The following is a 21414-nucleotide window of genomic DNA, read 5'->3' as shown; positions in this document are numbered from 1 at the left end:
AAGTGACTTGAAATGATCAGGAGAGATAGTCACATGATCAGATCTTTACATTCTGGGGCATGTGTCTGCTGCAATGGAGACCTCAGACACACTTTACATAAAGGGAATTAAAGTGTTCACTTAAACACAAGTGGGATTGAGGCCAAGTTTCAAGTTCCTCAAATTACTACAAAAGGTCAACATGCAATTACCTACATTACATGAATGGGTTCGTGTACAAGGTGTTATAAGAAATCACAATCGTGCTGTAGCCTTTAAAGACAAAATAGTACACGAGGCTTTGCTGAACTAGGTTTACATGTACGAAACAGATTTATTTCAAGAGGCCCTAACAGGGTAAACTATATAAATAATTACTCTCTACCTATCTGAATGGTCCCTCCCATTTTACCCATAGCTTTGGGACCAGCAGAAGTTATGCTCATGGGAAGAAAGCGACATCATGGAAGAATCTTCAACCCCATGCAAAATAAAGGCTTTTCAAGATATATCCACTTAAAAAATGTCATTCCTCAAACCTCAGCTGCCCCCAGCATATCAAATAAAAAGATACAAACCTTGTTTAGACAGTCTTCGCAGTAAAGGGAGCCCTTTAAACACACCGGAGGGACCACATTTAGGTGCAAAGAGCTGGTGCACAAGTGAGGTGTTAGCTCCGACTGTGAAATGTGCTCTTCCAAATGCCCTGGAGCCCCACTTGTGAAATCAGAACAGGGGAAATAGCCAGCAGAGGTGCAGCCCTGGAGAGCCGGGAACTGATGTAGCTTGTGCACGTTACCATGGCATGACTGGAAATGGAGCTTTCCACAACAGGGCAGGTGTTGGCAGGAAGAGAGGTTACTTTCTGGACACGTGCTGGGAAAGTCACTTGCAATGCCGGCCATACTGTTCCTAGCTAAGGCATTCTGGAGTGAAGGTGAAGACTGAAAAGCAAGTCCTGACCCTACCTGGCATGTGATTGTCCTGGTGCTCTGTGAGTCTAACACTGTGCCCGTGTGAATCAAGCTACCAGTACCTCCGCTACCGCCACCGCCACCGCCACCACCAAAATGCATTGGTGAAGTGGAGGGTTCATTAGTGCAATGAGCACAGCAGCTTACTTTGGGGACAGTTGGAAGCTGTATTTTAGTTTGCTGAAGAGAATGAGTATCTGGAAGTGGAACTGCTGGAAAAAGTTTAGAGCCAGTATGAAGGGGAGATGGTACATCCTTTAATTCCACAGCAACTTTCTTGTTCTCCATGTAATCTTTCTGAGAAAAAAAAAAAAAAATCAGAACACCTGTTAATTTTTTGAGGTCAGAGATTTTTGGTTACATCCTATTGCATTTAACAATGGAAACGATTCAATCCTGTTTATACCACTCAATCATGAACAAACAAAATGAAATACCAGCTAAAACCAGTGGCATTCTTCAGAGAGGCCTGCAGGAGGTGAACATGGAAAGACAACGAAAGGTAAGACTATGTTCTTCCAGAATTTTAAGAGACTAGGGGAGGGGTCTTTGGTAAGCCGGGTTAACCATCTATGTCCCAGTTACCTCCTTTTGATAACTTCCCCTTGTCTCACGGCATCTTCTGAAGACAAAATAGGTGGTATGGAAACAACACAGTCACAGCAGCATTCAATAAAGATGGCTTAAAAGCAAAGTGCTTTGCAGTAAAATCATAAGGGGTTTTAGTAAGGTTCTTCAGAGAAGATTCCAAACACTATGGATGAGCTCAGCCATCTCCCCAGGTGACCCATCTGTGGAAAAGTCTATAAACGTGCTGCTGATGACATTTAGCAAACCCTAGAATATCATGGCCTAAATCCCTAATGCCAACAATTATTCTGCAGCCAGTGAAAAAAATTAGGATAATTAGAAAACTGGGAAGAAATACAAGAGAAATAGTTTGTCACATTCCTCCAACATAGACACAGGAGGCCAGTAAATTTATAAAGGTTGTGGTATGGCATTAGTGTCAGAGGCCTTGGTTTGCATGTGATACTCAGCAGTTTTATGACCTTGAGTAAGTTACTTAAGCTCTCTACACTTCCATTTCCTCATCTTTCAATTGGGAACAACCGGATGCACTTCTGACAACTGTTAGAAGGATAAAATAAGATCATGCACATAAACCTCTCAGCAGAGTTCCTGGACCCTGAAAAGGAGATCTAACTAATCAAGAGCCTTTATAGACTGACTGCAGGCTCTACCAAGATGAAAAAGATGCCCTCGTATAGTGATTGAGACATACTCATCCCTGGGAGCATAGAAGGGTCCATCTGACTTCCATGATTTCACTCCTTTTGCTGTGATTCTATATTCATTCAGGAGAAATTTGGATTTTCAGTTAGATTTTTCCTAAAAGGGAGGTAATAGCAATGGGATGACCATCCAACAAGCACTATATTCTGCCTTTTTGGTAATTACAGTTCAGGCTGGAAATGAATACGCTGCCATTCTGATTTATACAAATTTGGCTCTTATGGCAAGGTTATTGTGAGTTGGTCCCCTTGAACACACTCAATTCTGAATGCCACTGACAAAAATCAAGTGTCTGCATCTGGCCCTAGCTAGTTTGGCTCAGTGGATAGAGCATCAGCCTGCAGACTGAAGAGTCTCGGGTTTGATTCCAGTCAAGGGCACATGCCCAGGTTTCGGGCTCAATCCCCAGTAGGGGGCATGCAGGAGGCAGCCAATCAATGATTCTCTTTCACCATTGATGTTTCTCTCTCTCCCTCTCTCGTCCTCTCTAAAATCAATTAAAAAAATATGTATTTTTAAAAAAAATTTCAGAAGGCTAAAGTAAAATAAAATCTATTTTATATTTTCTCCAATTGTATTCTACAATGTGGATTTATCTTTGAAATCCATGACTTTAATGAGAAACAAATCTTCCCAAAATGTTAACATTAAATATTTAAAGCATCTACTGTTATTTAAGAGTGGACATACAGGAGTTAAAAAATTATGCTCGTTGAGTCAGGAATTATAATAATGTTCTACAAGAAGTAATATAAGCAAGATACCAGGAAAACTCAGCACAGACCCCAGGGAGAGCAACTGCCCCAGAACAAATGGAGCTCCCATCTATTTGCATTAGGAATTTGCTATGTCCTTAGTCTTGCACATAGTTACCGTTTGGGGACTAAGTCGCAACATCTGCTCAGGACGAGAAAAGCAATTAGAGAATTTCCAAAGCCATGGCTTAGCACCATTATCTTGTTGAAGCCATCCGAGTGTTCTACTACAGGAGTTCTCAGTTCCGTTTCCTTCCATCATATAGCCACATAAAGTTGTTCAACATTCTTTCACCTTTCTTTTCTTTCATTCTTCCACCCTGTTGAGAATGAGATTTCAATGTTATTTATATGCATAAGTACAAATTTTACTATTAAAATGTGAGACTGCAACTATATTAATGGTGCAATGGCTCCCAACAAGTAAGACCTTAAGGAGCAAAAGTAGAATGGCTTTCAAAGCATATTACAGGTTACTAAAATTTGGTAAACTTGGTTGACTGTTTATGCTTAAATTCTGACTGCATCCACCCGTTTTTAAAAAAAATCAGCCTCTTCCATTTCTCATGTTCTATAATTCTTCCAATAAAAATGAACTCCAGATGAGCCCTATTTCTTTTCTATAAACAGCCATGCTTGAGAGAAGTAACCAAATCTTGGACACCTGCATATCACGAGTGAAACCTCTCCTCTTCACTTAGCTGGAGACAACCTCCTCTAGCCCTGAGTAGACGTTTTCTATAGTTTTTCTTAATTCTTCTCAACTGTCTTTCCCTAAAGGCTCTTCTTATGAGAGTCAAAAAATTAACAGCAGAGAGCATGTAATTTTTAGTAAAAGAATAACTATATGTCCTCATTACCAGTTACGTAAGATTCTGAAATTGATTTAATAACAACTTATCCCACTGGTCTTTGATATTAGTATGGAAGGTCCATATTATGTGACCTCTGTGGACTTTTGATTTTTTTTAATCCTCCCCAGAAGATATGGTGGGGTTTTTTAAAAAACTGATTTTGAGCAAAAGAGAGAGAGAGAGAGAGAACTACAGATATGAGAAACATCAATCAGTTGCCTCCTCTAAGTGCCCAGACCAGGGATCAAACCTGAAACCTAGGTATGTACCGTGACTAGGAACTGAACCAACAACCTTTTGGTATACAGGACAATTCTTCAACCAATTGAGCCATCCGACCAAGACTTTGAATTTGATTCTGCTATAAAACAAATCAAACCAATTTCTTAGTTTGTGCAACCTGGTATACCAACAAAAATCTAACAGAGAAATCTCAAGTCACAGACATGCTGTATCTACTCCAGTGCAACAACACTTAAACAGTACAATAAAAGCAGATCAAATCAATAATAGCCATTGGGCATGGAGGCAGCCAGCCAATGGTAAGGACAACTGAATCTCATTTCCAAGTCCCCACCATCATACCCCAACAATCACCTACTCTTACCTACAGTGGCCACTTTAAGGTTATTAATTTATCTTCCAGAAATTTAACCTGGGACTATAGAAAAGAATTCCTTTTAGCTATCTCTCTGATAAGATCCTCGTTTCAAGCAGTTTTAACATCAACATAGTAGGGTGAGGGGAGAGATGATGATACAAGTGCCATATTTAAGGTACAGGAGGGCTGATCACATAAAGCAGGGGTAGACAAACTATGACCTGCCAGCCAAAACCAGCCCACTGCTTTTATTTAAATGGCCTTTGAACTAAGAATGTATTTTACATTTTTAAATTCTTAGGAAAAAAATCAAAATGTTTTATGACACAAAATTTTATGAAATTCAAATTTCAGTGTCTGTAAACAGTTTTATCGAGACATGGCCACACTCATTTAAGAACTGTCTATGGCTGATTTTTGCACTATAATTGCAGAATTAAGTATTTGCAACAGAGACTATATTGCCTACAAAGCCTAAAATATTTACTATTTAGCCCTTATGTTGAAGCTACAAAACTTCATTAAATTTTGGGTTCTTCCTCGGTTCAGTGTGGCTAATTTCTTCCCTGTACACCTCACAGCACTACTGAGGGTGAAAAATATTAGATAAAGGAGCCTACCATTTGTTTTCAACACTTCATCACCTGTGTCAAGCACAGGGCTGGCTACTTAGTATATACTAAATAAATATTTTTACTTTACCTAGCTGTTTATAATTAGGAGTTAATTTGGAGACAGAGATGAAGTTAACTACCACAATATTAGTACATTATGCTACTTGTTTTTCCTCTTAAATACAGGTTTAATACCTCCCACAATCTCCTCTAAATCATAAAGAATTTGTGATATTCAGGATATACACAACTTCAATGTGTTCTCACAAACCTCTTCAAGGCCAATCCTGAAAGTGAGCTGACAGGTAGAGTACAATATAGTTTACTAAGCATTTTTATTTAACATTATTTCTTCATTCAGCAAATATGTACTTATTACCTACTCTGTAGCAGGCTTATGATTGCCACAGGGATACAATGATTAAGCCACATCTTACAGAGGAGAAAACAGAACTTCAATGAAGTTTTGTAACTTGCGCAAGATCACACTATTAGAAAGGGAGTAAACCAGGCTTGTCCACCTCTTTCTACCACACCAAGGTGCCCTCTGTATTGCTCAACACAGCAACAGAAAGTACACACATATTAGCTTGTTAGTGGCCTGCACCTGGAAATTTTCCCAAATATTCCTGGGAATGCCACTAAGTAACTTAGGTAGCCAAAGCAAAGTTTTCTTTGATTTTCATTTAAGTCTCACTTCTGCCATTACCTCTCAGAATATCTGAGCAATTCAGATAGTGTTTGAGAGCACAGGTTCTGAAGTCAGACTGTCTGCATATTAATCCCCAATTCTTTGGCTTCCTCTCTGTGTAGCTCACAATCTCTCCAAACCTCAGATCCCATCTGGAAAATGGGCTGATAATAGTGGCACTCTCATAGGGCTATTGTTTGGATTAAATGAGACAGTCGAGTAGAAAATTTAGCAGTGACCTTAACACCCAATCTAATCCTTAACCCCCCCATACACCCTCCCCAACCCCATTACTTTTTTCAATAGCTCTTCTATCTAAAATTGTCTTATTTGCTTTCTTTATTTTCTGTCTCTCCCACTTGAATATAAACTCCGTGACAGTAGGGATCATGTTTCCTTACTTATTTTTGTATCTCCTCAATCTAACACATATCCGTAATAGCTGAGTGAATGAAGAGTTCGATAAACGCCTAGGAAGACCGTTAGGTTTCAATCCTTCTGTATGCAAAAACAGAGTATTACCGCTCAGAGATGTTAGGAAGTTCAAAAGACATAAAGGTAACTGGAGAGCTCTTAGTAATACCAGCAAGGTGCTTGGGGAACTCTAAAAGGTGTTATCAAGGTGTCGCGTTACAACCAGTAGTGGGAGTGGCTCAAGCCCTAAGAAAACTCAACTACTATCCTTCAAACCAGAGGCTGCACCCTAGAGAGTGTTGAAAACTGAGGAGGATGCAAAACGCTCAGGAGGGTTGCAAAAGCACCCGTCCCATCTTCCTCTCTTAACCTTCCCACGGAGCAAACCCCTCTGGAAAGGTTGCTCTCCACACCTGGAGGGCACCATTGGGAGCAGGGAGACAGGTGCGGGCGGGGAGCCAACTCCCCCCCCCCCCCCCCCCACCGCCAAAGGGCAGCAGCGGCGCAGCAATGGCTGTCGTGAACGGACACGAAAGGGAGGCAACCCGAACCTTTAGTGGGGGCCTGAGTGGTGGGTCCCAGTCCTTCCCCTCGACTAGCCAACCTCCCGCACCTCCGCCAGTAATAGGCAGGGGAAAGGGGGTACACCGTCTTTCCTCCAGCCTGGTGGCCCCAGAGAAGTGGGCCCATCGAGGACTGGTTCCCAACGCTCCCAGCACACTCACCTCTACAGCCAGCTCCACCTTCGCTCACATTCCGACCCCGCCGCCTTCCCCCCGCCCCGCCAGGCCCTTTGTTTTGATTCCCGACTCCGCAGCTCCCGCCGCCGCCGCCAAGCGCGCCCTTCACTTCCGCTTCCGCACCGCACCGCCCCGGTCGTAAAACGACGCCCTTTTCTTCCCCCTCGCCCCGCCCCTTCCTCCACCCCTCCCCCACCGTCGTGTCCTCTCCGCGCAGGGCGTGCTGGGAATCTGGGGGGGGCGGGGCCTCGCGGCCCTGCAGCCTCGTCAGGCTCAGTCCCCTCCCGATAAACCCTTAAATAGGGACCTTCCCGGGGGGCGGCACCGGCTTTTTTTGACGAAAACCCCCAATTTAAGGAGGCCTTCCCCCTGGTCTATCGTTGCAGAGTGGAAAGAAACCGAAGAGCGGGGAATTAGGGAGCTTGTGAAGTGGAACCGGGGGAAAAAAATCAGCCAACCACAGGATTTGGTACAAGTCAGTTCTTTCGGTCTTTTGAGGAAAGGCGATTTAAATCGGATTTCGATGAAAAGCCTGAACGTTTTGGCTCACTTCTCTTTTCTCTCTCTCTCTCCCCCACCCCATCTTGTCACGTGATGATTCTGCTTTGGGAAAAAATTTAAATAACGCATATTTTCCACAGCAAGCTTAATCTAGTGCAACCTAGTGGCGAGTGAAAAAAAAACAAAAACCACCCCACAAGAACTGCCAACCGAGCTAACCGCCGGTCCTTCTGGCCGGCCGGCGTCTCGCTGGCAAGAAAACGTGTGTCCGGGACTAGCCCGGGTGTTGTCACCGACAGCGAAGAGGTCCTCGTGACTTAGGAAAACGTGGTTTTTAAAAGCCCTGGTCCGCAGCTCATTATAAACGAACACAACTTTCCCAGTAAGCAGGCTGGGCGAACAAAAAGTAGACCTCGTGGTTGCAAAAGCCTTGCGAGGCCCCTTGCGGCTTGTATGTTACGTGGATGGCTAAGTCGTGTCTGGGTTTGTTTTCTCCCCCTTCGCCTCACCATCTACTTTTACCTGAGATTTAAAAAGAAAAGTGTTGTTGTTGTTTTTTTAATTCAATAAGCACAATTGTCCTTGGCAAAGCTGCCAGCTGCTCACTATATCCTGTTGCAAATTAGAAAAACAAAGCGCATCGCTATAGCTAAATCGAGACAGAGTTTAGGATGTGCTAGCTGGAGACTATGGAAAGGTTGGGAGAGTTTATTTCTAAAGTTTGCCAAGATAACATTGACTTTGCAGAAGAATCAATAACTAGAAATGGCCGAAAGAGACCTTACACACACACACACACACACACACACACCGTCCCCCCAGAGTCTGAAGTGTGAGGCAGTTTCACTAGGCAATTCCGATAGGCGGGGTGCATTTCAGGGGCAGCAATACGTCCCTGTAGACATCCTGGTAGACGTGACTGTGGAGGGCAAGATCAAACAGGGAGCTGAAGAATCCTGTGCTTGAATTTCATTTTCCAGGAGGAAGATGACAAGTACACACGCCTCGTCAGCCTGCTTAGGTTAGATCTGCATTGTGTCTGTGTGGGGAATATTTTCCAAATGGGAGTTAGATGGGAAAGCAACTCCGTTTCTAGCGTTTGTGTGTGTGTGTGTGTGTGTGTGTGTGTGTGTGTTGTTGTTGTTGTTTTTGTTTTTGTTTTCAGAGTACCACATATGCTTCTCTTTAGGGGTGTTTTCCTTTTCAATTCTAGCTGAGTATCTCTGAACACGGACCATATTAACTAAAAATATAAAAAGGCGAACAAAGTAATGGTGGATTTTTAAAAATTCTTCTTTTTAAGAAAAGTTTTTAGCCACAAAACATAATAAAGAGCAGACACGTTTTGTTTGACTCTGACATTCTTTCAAGGCCAGAATTGTGCCTGGTCTCAACAGGTCAAGTGCAGGAAATAAAAATGAACAAAGTGGAAAGCTAATGAAAAGTCTGAATTACAAATAATTCTTAAAGAAATGCAATTTTGTTGTTTTCTGTAGAATACTAACCTATGCAGAGTACGCCAGCCCTTGGAAGCAGATCATTTTGAATCAAAATACAATTTGATATTTGTGAAAGAGTGCTTTAACATGTTCCTTAAGACATATTTTCTTAAATTTAGCCTCTGTTAGCCTTATTTCTATTCCTTTGCTGGATGAACTCTTTTTTCAGAGAGAAAAAGTAACTTTCAGTTTTTTCCTTGTCCAAATTGTATGAAACAAGGATGAAGATTGATTTTTGTGCTATTTAAGCTCCTAGATTCAGTTCAGCTCCTAGATCAGTGGTTCTCAACCTTCTTAATGCTGCTACCCTTTAATACAGTTCCTCATGTTGTGGTGACCCCCAATTACGTTGTTACAGATTGAACATAATTAAAGCATAGTGATTAATCACAAAAACAATATGTAATTATATATGTGTTTTCCGATGGTCTTAAGCGACCCCTGTGAAAGGGTCGTTTGACCCCCAAAGGAGTCGCGACCCACAGGTTGAGAACCACTGTCCTAGATTAACCTGGCTGCCACAAAAGTAGTTTCTCCTCCAGCAACTTTTCTTCTATGTTAGGTTAAGTTTAGGGTTTTGAAATAATCCTATATAATAAAAGTGTAGTATGCAAAGTGTCCCTTCAACTGAGAGTTGTCCGGGAGTTGGACCAGGGGGTGGGCCAGCTGGGGGAAGGGAGGTAGTACCCCGCAGGCAGCCGGCAGCCGCTAGGGACCCTACCAGTGCATGAATTTTGTGCACTGGACCTCTAGTAAATGATAATGGAAGGACTTCAGAGAAACTGAGTTCTCCACTCATTCATATCTAAATACTACAAGGAAAAGAAATTTAATAAAGAGAGGATATGCTTTATAGTACACCAAAATTTTCCTTTCGTTTTTAAGGTTTTACCAAGTGATATTTACCTAAACTCCTGTTCCTGAAGAGGAGTTTAATAATGATAATCATTTCAATGTCCCTCCCTTTTTTTGATGGAAAATGAAGGAAATTGAAAGCCAACTAGTTGACATTACTTGATCAGTGCCATTTAGTCAGGACTGAAATGATACTTTATCAATTTGTACTTCAGTTCATTTGTAAACTGGGGTGACTGTTCCCTGCCCAGAAACCTCACACAATGGTGAGGGGCAATAAAATTTTGGAGTGAAAGGAAGCATAAGAGCAAAAGTGTCAAAAGGATGCAAACATTTATTAGCATTTGGGACCAGAATTAAAGTTCTCCCCCTGCTCCCCTCCACCCCCCCCAAGAAATTTTGGTACTTTCCTTAACTCTGGTGATGTAGGTGGTGGTTCCCTTTTGTGTCTCTGAGCTTCTCCAGGGACTAGTGAGGAATCAAAACAAAGTAGAATTAGAGAAAGGCAAGGAGGCAGAAGGGGTTCGAAGAATGTGCTTGGAACCCTCAAAGCAATTCAGATCTCTTTGCCTCTAGCATAGTGCTGAAGAACACGAGTGTAGACCCAGCTTTAGAGCCTGACTTCTTCTTCCTTTTTTTAAAAAAAATATATTTTATTGATTTTTTACAGAGAGGAAGGGAGAGGGATAGAGAGTTAGAAACATCGATCAGCTGCCTCCTGCACACTCCCCACTGGGGATGTGCCCGCAACCAAGGCACATGTCCCCGACCGGAATCGAACCCGGGACCCTTGAGTCTGCAGGCCGACGCTCTATCCAGCTAGCCAAACCGGCCAGGGCTAGAGCCTGATTTCTTACTAATTGTGAGACCTCGGGCAACACATTTAACTTCCTGCACCTTAGTTTTCTCATCTTTAAATGAAGACAAGAAAAGTGCTTTCCTGGCCTCAGCTCCGGTGTCCTCAAATTCCTCCCCAAGGAATTTCCTCTATCACGTGACCTTGCTCTATGCTTAGCACTTCCTAGAATCTGAAATTATTTAACTTTTCCTGTTTGCTGTTTAATGTGTTTCTTTCTTAGTAGTATACACTCTTTGAGGCTAGGCATCTTGTCTGCGCTATAAGCGTGAGTGCTCAATAAACAATTACTGGCGAACAATTAGGATTGCTGTGAGAATTAAATGAGGAAACCTAAGTCAAGTTAGCATTGTACGGGACACAACCACTTTTCTAACAAATCATGATCACTTAACAAATACATAGATTGTACTTAACTACGTGTTAGGCACTGGTTTTACAAACGGCAAGTTACTCATTCCGCCTCCGCTTAATCCTCTGAGGTAGAATCCTATCATGAACATTTTATACATGAGGAATCTAAGTCACAGAGAGTAACTTGCCCAAGATCACTCAACTAGTAAGGATTCAAAACCGGGCATGAAATCAAACTCTTACGCACTACGTTGTGCTACCTTGGAAGAAGGTAGTTATGTGGACATTTTTATTTGGGGCATAAAGGAATGGGGAAAACGCAGAGCATTGCTTAGCCTAAGCTGGTCTGAATCTTTGTCTTTCCTCTGATTGGGGGAAAATGCAATCGGTGTCAAGGGGAGGGAGACGCATGTTCTTGACGTGCGTTGGCCCACAAGTCGGAGCCCGTTCTGGGGTGTCCGGGCAGCGGCCAGCATCCTCCAAGGCGGGCCAGGTCCCCGCCTGGCAGCCTGAGCCTCACAAGCCCCCTCCCGCCGCAGGGCCGCCGCCGCGTGGCCACGCCGCGCCCGGACCCTGGGAAAAAAGTTTCCAAACGCCGCTGCTCGGCGCTGATTGGCCGAGGCGGACGCGGTCTCGTGGCGCAGCAGCCAATGGATGACGCGGGCCGCGAGCGCAAGGGCGGGGGCCCGGGCCCGAGGTCCCGGCCGCACTACCCTCAGCAGCCGCCGCTGTTTCTGCCGCCTCCGCTGTTGCAGCCGCCGCCCGTCCTCGCCGCCTTAGCTCGGGTAAGTGCGGAGCTGCAGCCGCCGCCGGGGCTGAGGGCGGCTTGGGGACCGCCTCCGCCGCTGGGAAACTCTTCTGCCCCGCCCCGCCGCCAGGTGCGCTCCGGGACCCCCGGCCGCCGCGGTGCCGGGACCCTGGGGCTCCCCTCGCTTGCGCGTCGCTTCCTGGCCGCCCGGACTCTGGCGGTCCCGGGCACTGGGCTCGGAATTCCCGCTTCCCTGGAACCTCCCTTGCTAACTTTGTGCCTTCCTACTCTCGTGTCCTCTCCCCGGCTCCTCGCCTTCGCCAACTTTCTTTTTCTTGCTGCCCTCCTCTCCCCCCTTGACTTCCTTGGTCCTTCCGCGTCCCCAGCCCTCGCAGCTCTGCTCCTCGGCTCTCCTGGTCCCTCCCACCCCGAACCCCCCTCCTGGACTCCCCAGTCTCCTTTCTCGCCGTGAGTTCTGCCCCTCCTCAGTCCCCACCACCCCTTTTTTCCTTCGGCTGTCCCCCCTCACCCCTCATTTCTCCTAGCTCTCCTGCTCGCCTACTTCCCCACCCTCATCGCAGGCCCCTTTCCGAAAAACCTCCTTCCTCCACCTCCCTCCTCCCTTCGGGAACGCGTTTGGAAGCGTCTCCTTTCCTCCGCGTTTCTCAGGTCTCTGCTGCAGGACGGTTCAGATTTCCTCCGACAGCACTTTGGGGACGGATTGGATAAAGGATGAAAACGCTTCTTCCACAGCTTGAATGCGGCGGCTGGGCTTACCGACCTCTGCGAGGTCCTGGGAAACCCCGTCACCCCCGGGACACCGCTTTTTGGGGAAGCTGCTTTATCTTCTCCCGTCTTCTCAGGTTCTCTGCCTCCAGAGGGTCTGAACTTCCCTGACTTCTTTGTTCGGGGTTTGTACTAGCTTGTGCCTTTTCTACTTGCAGCCCGAGGCCCCTTTTAACTTCCTTTATGAAGAAATGGCCTTTGCAGCGTGCGCTGGGCAGATACTTGTTTTCTGTGCTGGTTTTGTGTGTGTGTTAGAGGATAGGATGGCGTTTTAGGACATGGGTAAGGTGCTTTGAAGAGGGATTGAATCCCAGTGACTCCCAGAGACACTTGGTACCTGACACCACCCAAACACACACACCGGTATTCAATCCGTTTTGAAGCTTAAATCTTTCCTCTTAGTGTATCTTTTATGTAGGGTTAGATCCAGATGATATATGTCCTTGAAGTCTCAGGGGCCTCTGGTTGGTAGATTTTATCCCATTTTGGATAAGTGTCTTCTTTTGCCTTTGAACATGCGAACCAGAGAAATCACACTACCTTTCCCTACAGTTTTCTAACATGAGCGCACCTGTGTATGGAAAGTTGGTGTCAGCTACTGGTACTGTGTTTGCATCCAGTACCGAGGTAGATGTTTTGTATCTGCCTCTCCCAGCTGCGCCTGAACACTTAGTAGGTGTTCAGAAATGTTTGAAAAGGGATGGAGGAGGGGGAACCACAGTAGGAAAAACTCTTTCCCTGGCATTTTGGTTCAGTAGAAAAAACTTATCCTGGAACAATAGCTATTCTAGTTTTTTGTTCAGGTTAAAATTTCAAAAGCAAAATATGCTTACTGTGAAAGTCAATGTATATAGTGTTATGTCAGGTGTAAGTTCTCATCTCAGTGCCTGCTTTACCCACATTGTGGTACATCCTTCTAGACCAGTGGTTCTCAACCTTCCTAATGCCGTGACCCTTTAATACAGTTCCTCAAGTTGTGGTGACCCCCAATTTCATTGTTACAAATTGAACATAATTAAAGCATAGTGGTTAATCACAAAAACAATATGTAATTATGTATGTGTTTTTCCGATGGTCTTAGGCGACCCCTGTGAAAGGGCCGTGCGACCCCTGTGAAAGGGCCGTTCGACCCCCAAAGGGGTCGCGACCCACAGGTTGAGAACCTCTGTTCTAGACCCTTTGCATACAAAGAAGAAAGGGAGATAGATTTGTAAACAAAAATGGCGTCGTTTCTTAATATGTCATGAACTTTCTTCCATTTTAGTACATACAATTCTTTTTTTTAAACAATTTTACTTTATTATTACTTTTATGTAGTTTTATTGACTTCAGAAAGGAAGGGAGAGAGAGAGAACTAGAAACATTAATGATGAGAATCATTGATTGGCTGCCTCCTGCAGGCCCCCCACCGGGGATCAAGCCTGCAACCCAGGCATGTGCCCTTGACCAGAATTGAACCCGGGACCCTTCAGTCCACTGGCCCACGCTCTATCCACTGAGCCAAACCAGCTAGGGCAGTACATGTAATTCTTAACAACTTCATAGTTTTCCAATTAGTCCTCTGTTGACAGTTACATTTCTCCAGTTTCCACATCAGTGAATTGATGGTGTACAGCCTTGCGTATTTGTCCTTGCGTGCCTATTTTTTCGGTAGATCATTATAGACATTGAAAAACAGAAGCCAGACTTGCTGACTCTTGACTGATCTTGTCCCAGTGACATCACTTCTGCGAAGTGCAAAGCCTACTTCATAACGTAGAAGCTGTTGGAGCACATGCTGGCATTTGGCAACTTCTTTCTCTCCCTTCCTTTCCCTTCAGCTCTTCCATTTGTTTTGATTGGGAAGGATTGGGGTTGGGGTGGAGAAGGGCGGTGAGTTAATTCCTGATGGTTTATAGGTGTGTATTGCTTCTGACCAGCATGCCCTGGCTTTCTTCACTCAGAGGGAAGCCAAGAGAGATTGCTTTGTTGTGTTTTTCTGGTTTTGAAATCAAAGGCATGTGTCTCAAGTGTGTTTTCAGACTTCTCTGTTAACTTTAATCATGGAAAACACACCAAAAAACTTGGTGAAACGCATTTTTGTAGGAGTGATAGTTTTAAGTTACATAAAATAGATACTTTTTGAACCACTTGTTCCAGTTTGTTCTTCTGTGCCTGCTGTAGAATATAGAGTTGAGGCGCCCATTAGATTTGTCCCTGATGGTGGGACACGATGACATGATGGTGTATTGAAAACACAAGTTAGGAGACTAAATGCCTGTAGCACAGATGAAATATAGGCATGAAGTATCCGTTTTTAAGATTGTGGGTACAAAGGTGTGTATATCATTACCAAGAGTTAACACCTGCCTGTCACAGTGCCTTTTAAAAGACCGTGTGGGCCAAATGAAAATGAGTGAATTTGACCTCTAATCAGTCTGTTTGCAATCCCAGGGAGACCTTGAACTTGAATTTAAAGACAACCCCCCCCAACCCCCCTTGGGTCTGGTTTACAATGTTTCTGCTCCAGCTTCTAAAAAACCAGTTAGATGGTAGGAGGTAAGCCTGGAGTGCCAATGATCATCTTTGTATTGCAAGAGAGGAGACAGCCTGAAAATGAAGCCAAAACATAGGAAAGCAGGACCAAGAGGTAGAGGGATTGGGTCCTGATGATATTGTTTGAGCGCCTGGATCCAGCTGTACCTGATTTACTGTTATGAGAGAAAATCAACTCCCTTTCTTGGTTGTACCAGTTAGGGTTGGATTTCTGTCACAAGAGAGTGCTACTTAATATATAAAAAAGTGATAAGTGATTGTCTTGCTTACTCCTACAGCTGAATGGCCTTAAAGTGACAAAGTTGTTTATAAATGCCCAGCACACAGCAAATAGAAGGTGATATTAAAATTCAGTAGATAATGCTGGAGGAAGGGAACCTTTGCAAGTCATCTTACCTGCTTTCTGTGGCAGAGAATAACATTAGAACTTTGATACATTTTCACATGGCAAAGAAAACATTTTTATAAGATTGCTGTTTCAGTGCTCGCTTCCTCAGCACATATACTAAAATTGGAATGATACAGAGAAGATTAACCCTGCGCAAAGATGGCACGCAAATTCGTGAAGCGTTCCATATTAAAAAAATAAAATAAAAAGATTGCTGTTTCAAAACAAAGCCTTACTTCTTCCCTCTTAGCCTGTAGTATATTTTTTTCTCTTCCCTGAGGATTGTTTTTGAAGTGCAGAGGTTTTTGGTTGAAATGCAGGCTTGTGGTTTTTGCCTTTAGTTGAAGGAATCAGAGATTTAGAGAAGGGAGTGCAAGCTGTGACCTAAGCTCAGGTCTCTGCTTAGTTTCTCCCCAGTATCTGAAGTCCAAAACCAGATCCTTCCCATCAGCATGGTTGTATGTAGAGCCCCTCTCACAGTGGAAGCGCCTCCTAAAACATCACAAATTAATTTCATCGGGATTAAGTTTAAGCCTCACTGGCTGTGATAACAGTACTTTAAGGAGCCCTTTTCTAAGCCTCGTCTGTCATAAGAGTGTAGGATGAAGGTTATTAAATTCCAATAACTATATCAGATACTCCTTATCATGTAAACCTTGAGGAGGGGGTAGTTTCAAACATGGCATCCTATCCTCCAACCCCTTCCCATCAAGGAGATGCCACTCAGGTGCTGAGGGAGAGGTGTTCCCCATCCCGATAAGCATTTTAGGGATTTACTGATATAAATGATAAACTAGCATTCAGAGGGTCTCTTGCTTCTTGCCTTTTCTTATCCTCATAATCCCCATCAGCTAGTGGCCAATCTCTATCTTCTCCTATGTATGTTCATTCCATAAGCATTTATTGAATGCCTGTAGGCATTGGGGATATAAAAGATGGAGAAGGTCCCTGTGTTCAACATCTGACATCCCAGTGAGGGGTAATAAACAAAAACAAAACTCACAAAGTGATAACACAAAGTTGGGTTAGTATGATACTGAAGGGCTGGAGGGGGTATTTGGTAGTATTCAAATAAGGTCTATCTGGGGAAGACTATTTATTTATTTATTTTTTAAAAAATATATATTTTATTGATTTTTTACAGAGGAAGGAGAGGGATAGAGAGTTAGAAACATCGATGAGAGAGAAACATCGGTCAGCTGCCTCCTGCACACCCCCTACTGGGGATGTGCCCACAACCAAGGTACATGCCCTTGGTCAGAATCGAACCTGGGACCTTTCACTCCGCAGGCCGACGCTATGTCCACTGAGCAAAACCAGTTAGGGCTGGGGAAGACATTTTAGCTGAGATCTGAATGGCAAGAAGGAAACCTGCTGAGAAAAGATCTGAAGGAAAAGCATTCCAGGCAAAGCGAACAAGTGCTAAGGCCCTGAGGTAGGGCAAGCTTGGTGTGTTCAAGCAACAGAAAGAAGGCAGTGTAGCTGGTGCATAAGCAAGAGGGGTGGACGGGTGGGAAATGCTTAGAGAACTAGGCAGGGACTAAATATGTTGAACCTTGGACATGATCCTTTTGCAAACAGCAGGAAAAGTTAGTATACATTCGTTGTTCCTAGTTCCTTACATTCTCACCCTATTTTACGCAGACTTCCTCCCATGCTTTGCACTTGTCCTTATTAAGATCATCAATGGCCACACAGTGCTCAGTTACAGTTGCATGGGCTCTGTGCTCTGGACACTATAGACATTGGTTTGGTGACTGCATATTAGCTGTGTTCTGGGTTTATTAGAGCTTATGGGTTGAGCAGGGAGCACCATACCTAGGTTCACCCTTTCCTGTTGCCATAACAGTAAATCAGGTACAGCTGGATCCAGGCGCTCAAACAATATCATCAGGACCCAATCCCTCTACTTCTTGGTCCTGCTTTCCTATGTTTTGGCCTCATTCTCAGGCTGTCTCCTCTCTTGCAATAGAAAGATGATCATTGGCACTCCGGGCTTACCTCCTACCATCTAACAAACCCTAGTGAAAAAAGAGAGTTCATTTCTCCAACACCCCACCCCCGAACTTTATGGTTATACTAGTAATTGACATATAAAATTGTGTAAGTTTAAGGTGTACCACATGATGGCTTTATGCATGTATATATTGCAAAGTGATTATCACAATAAGGTTAGTTAACACTTCCAGAGATTTTGTTTCTTGATAGCTCTGCAAAAGGTGTGGGTCTGGACACTTACTGGTTTAGCTTGAGTTAGGCCCACCCTTATTATTGGCTTAGCTTGGGTTCAGTCCAACCATGACTTATTCAGCTTGGATAAGGCTGATCCCTGTTATGGCTCAGCGTTGGGTAGGCCCCACCCCTAAGCCAGTTACTGATGCTGGAGGCATGAGTAGTTATGTGCCTTCTCCCAGGTGCAGAAGATGATGTCAAGTTCATCTGAACCACATGGAATGAGTGTAGAGTTAGTTTCTCCAAGGGAATATTGGGATGCTGTTACAGGAAGATGAAATGCTGGACTGGAAAAAATCAACAAATTAACAGCTTTCTACTCCATTTGGCCTCACTGCTTAGATCAAGTTTTCAGAGAAATTGTTCTCAGAAGGGTGTAGGTTGGAGGTCTCATGGCATACTTTCTCTGAATTAGGAAAGAAGGGAAATTAGGAGGGCAAGAAGATGTGCAGTTACTAGCAAGTATAGAGTTATCAATAAGTGCTGTGCTCACATAGAGGTATTGTTCAAATTCTGCCAGAGATCCAGGAATTGGTGATGGTAACTGTGTCAACACTGACATATTTAGCCAAATTATTTGTACTTTTAGCCCAAAATACAGCTTGTTGGTTATGCCTTGCAGAGTGAGGGGTTGCGTTCATTCCTTTGTCCCCAAGGACACACACTGCAGACTGTGAGCTCCTTTGAAGGAAGGAAGGGACCTTGGAGGCATCTAATTTGGGTTTCCAACGACCTTTTGACAAGCTCAGAGCCTTTAATAAATTCAGAAAATAAGCTCAATCAGCAGGGAGTCTATAAACTGACAACTGTTAATAGAACGTTTCCTAACCTCTGCTCTGGATATCCCAAAATCCTCAGAGCCAAAGCCGCCACCCCCCACTCCCCTCTAGCTGTGGTCTACTTTGTCTCCTTTTCTTCTCACACCCAGTTCTCCAAAACCCCATGGACTTCCTCTTCCTCACCTCCCACGGACTCCTCTATTTCTCCTCCCTCCTCCATTGTGTTGAAATATTCTTGCTCACATTACCAGTGACCAACATTTTGCTAAGTCTGTTGGATATTTTCCAATCCTTATCTTACCATCTTCTCTGTTGCATCATGGATACTGTGGAATGCACACCCCCCCTCCCACCCCCCCCATCCCCCGCCACCCCACTTCCCCTTGACAACCATCTACTCCAAGACAGCTCTCTGTTTCTCCTCTGTCTCCTCCGATTACTGTTTCTTTCCTTGCCCCCCTTTTCAAACATTGGCATTCCTCAGAGTTCCATAAATAGCCCTGATTTAGATTCTCCAGTGGTTCCGTCACAAGAAAAAGGAAAGAACCAGCTACAAACTCATAACTCTTAAATTTGTATCATTAGCCCAGAATTTATCTCCGAGTTTAAGATTCAGTGTTGCATGTAGATGTGTCGTGGGCATGTCAAACTAATAATATCCCAAACTGGGTTCATTATCCCCTGCCCTTAAGATTTTTCCTTCTGATATTCTGCGTCTGTGGTGATGGGGGTAGTGGTGGCACCCAGTTGCCTATGCGAGAACCCCAGGAGGTGTCCTCACCTCCATATTTTTCTTATTTCTCCTCTTCCCAATTTGTTAATCAGCAAATCCTGATGGTTTTATCTGTCCATGGAATGAAACCTGCAGGTGGGCTATATTTTGAGTTTAGTTTTAGTGATTTGGCAATGTTTTATCATTTAATCCATTGTAAAGTTCGGGAATCCCCCTCCCCCGCCCCCTTAATAAAGATCAGCTGTTTAACAAGGGTAATAATTTTAAAACTTTCTCTCCTAGACACCATGCCACAAGAAGAGTGACTTCTTCTTTCATTTTCACAATGGAGGACTCTGGGAAGACTTTCAGCTCTGAGGAAGAAGCAGCTAACTATTGGAAAGATCTGGCTATGACCTACAAACAAAGGTCGGTTCTCCAGAGTTCACCCTGCTTTTTCTTCCCAAAATGATGGCAGCAGTCATTTTGGGGGGCATATTATCTGATAAGCACTGTGAAGGCTTAGCATACATTATCTCAGTTACTAGTAAATCTCAAAACTACCCCATGGAAAAAAACAACAACAAACATGATCTTCCCATTTTACAGATGAGGAAACTGAGTCTTAATGAAGGCAAATAACTTGCCAGGTCGCACAGCAGAGATAGAATTTGAACTCCAAAGCCTGTGGTCCTAAGTAAACTGCTACTTCCCATCTTACTTTTCTGGCAGGGTTTTATCAATTCCTAGATGCCATATCCGGTCAGTGCTTCAGGTGGGGGGAAAGAACTCCCTGAACCTAGCAAAATGGGTTGTTGCCATTTTAAAAACCTGAAACCAGTGTTTCAGTGCCCATATCTGGGAGGTTTGTGCGTGCGTGTGTGTGTGTGTGTGTGTGTGTGTGTGTGTGTGTTACATGCCATTGAGTTGGTTCCAACTCCTGGCAACTCTGTAAATGAGTGATGTCCACAACGTCTTGTCTTCAGCAGCCCTACTCAGCTCTTGTAGACTCAAGCTTATGGCTTCTTTTATGGAGTCAATCCATCTCGTATTTGTCTTCTGTTTTTCTCAGCATTATTGTCTTTTCCAAAGAATCCTGTTTCTCATGATGTGTCCAGAGTAGCTTCAGTTTTGTCATTTTTGCCTCCAGTGATGTTTCAGGCTTAATTTGCTCTGGGACCAACTTGTTTGTCTTTCTGGTGGTCCAGAGTATTTGTAGAGTTCTTCTCCAACATATTTCATGAATCAATTTTTTTACTGTCGGTCTCCTTCACTGTAGTGTTCACATCTGTGCATAGTAATTGGGGATACGAAGGTGTGGATGAACTTAGCCTTGGTCTCTACTGACATCTTTGCTTTGGTGATCTTTCCTAAGTCTTTTGAGGCTCAGCCTTCTCTTGATTTCTTGGCTGCAGTCTCCATTTGAATTGACTAGACCAAGATAAGCAAAAATCTTTAACAAATTTGATGTCTTCATTGTCTATGTTAAAGTTGTATGTTTTCTTCTGTAGGCATGATTTTTATCTTCTTTATGGATACATTATAATGGTGTGATAAATGACATTTGTATTATGACCAATTTCCACTTATAAATAAATCTGCAGAGGATTCACAATTGAAATTATGTTTACTACGTGTTGGGCTCAAAAATATATGTTGGATGAATGAGTGAAGAGTGAATTGGTTAAGAAATGGCTTTGGCATCAGGCATGCCTGGATTCAGGTCTAAGCTCTATTTCTGGCTTCTTATGTGACCTTGAGACAAATCACTCATCTTGTCTAAACCTCATCTTTTCATCTGTAAAATGAGGAAAATGATAGTTTCTGCCTTAAAAGGTGGTTGAATAAAGAGCTGACCCATGTATAAGACTTGGCAACATGTAAGTGCTCAGTATATTATCATCTGACATCTGGGAATTCTGCTGTAGGGCAGAGAACACACAAGAGGAGCTCCGAGAATTCCAGGAGGGAAGCCGAGAATATGAAGCTGAATTGGAGACACAGCTACAACAAATTGAAACCAGGAACAGGGACCTCCTGTCAGAAAATAACCGCCTTCGCATGGAGCTAGAAACCATCAAGGTGAGGGGGTGAGAGGAAATGCTTCCTGGGTGGCGAGTGTGCCTGGGAAAGAGAGCCCTGCAGAGCAAGGGCCGTGGCCCTGGGCACACTCCCACTTCCAGGCCTGCTGAATGGATGTGGTGGTTGAACACTTTATGTTCCAGGAGCTCTGTGAGAAGCAAGTCACACA

The 21414-nt window shown here is 43.9% G+C and overlaps 2 protein-coding genes and 1 pseudogene across 7 annotated transcripts in view; 2 read left to right on the top strand and 1 right to left on the bottom strand.

The window, feature by feature from the left end:
* MARF1 (meiosis regulator and mRNA stability factor 1) overlaps nucleotides 1-7003 on the bottom strand; it is a 44074-nt gene extending 37071 nt beyond the window's left edge. For 3 of the 4 annotated variants that reach the window (XM_070412928.1, XM_070412929.1, XM_070412931.1), the window contains exons 1-3: nucleotides 6904-7003; nucleotides 3123-3324; nucleotides 558-1250 (exon numbers count right to left, since the gene is read on the bottom strand). In XM_070412928.1, the coding sequence (XP_070269029.1) occupies nucleotides 558-1250; nucleotides 3123-3266 (837 nt within the window). In that variant the 5' untranslated portion in view covers nucleotides 3267-3324; nucleotides 6904-7003. The remainder of the gene's footprint in view (nucleotides 1-557; nucleotides 1251-3122; nucleotides 3325-6903) is intronic. The other variant, XM_070412930.1, reaches the window with a different exon arrangement.
* Nucleotides 7004-11686: 4683 nt separating this feature from the next.
* The window catches only part of NDE1 (nudE neurodevelopment protein 1), a 36028-nt gene continuing 26300 nt past the window's right edge, over nucleotides 11687-21414 (top strand). For all 3 annotated transcript variants that reach the window (XM_070412926.1, XM_070412925.1, XM_070412927.1), the window contains exons 1-3: nucleotides 11687-11768; nucleotides 19467-19592; nucleotides 21092-21245. In XM_070412926.1, the coding sequence (XP_070269027.1) occupies nucleotides 19510-19592; nucleotides 21092-21245 (237 nt within the window). In that variant the 5' untranslated portion in view covers nucleotides 11687-11768; nucleotides 19467-19509. The remainder of the gene's footprint in view (nucleotides 11769-19466; nucleotides 19593-21091; nucleotides 21246-21414) is intronic.
* On the top strand, nucleotides 15534-15634 carry LOC139009601 (U6 spliceosomal RNA; annotated as a pseudogene).

Source organism: Myotis yumanensis, unplaced genomic scaffold (genome assembly GCF_028538775.1).
Source record: "Myotis yumanensis isolate MYYU_CA2020_CCGP unplaced genomic scaffold, mMyoYum1.0.hap1 SCAF_4, whole genome shotgun sequence".
Taxonomy (NCBI): Eukaryota; Metazoa; Chordata; class Mammalia; order Chiroptera; family Vespertilionidae; genus Myotis; species Myotis yumanensis.
The sequence above is the reverse complement of the archived record's forward strand: the minus strand, read 5'-3'. Positions and strand labels throughout refer to the sequence as shown.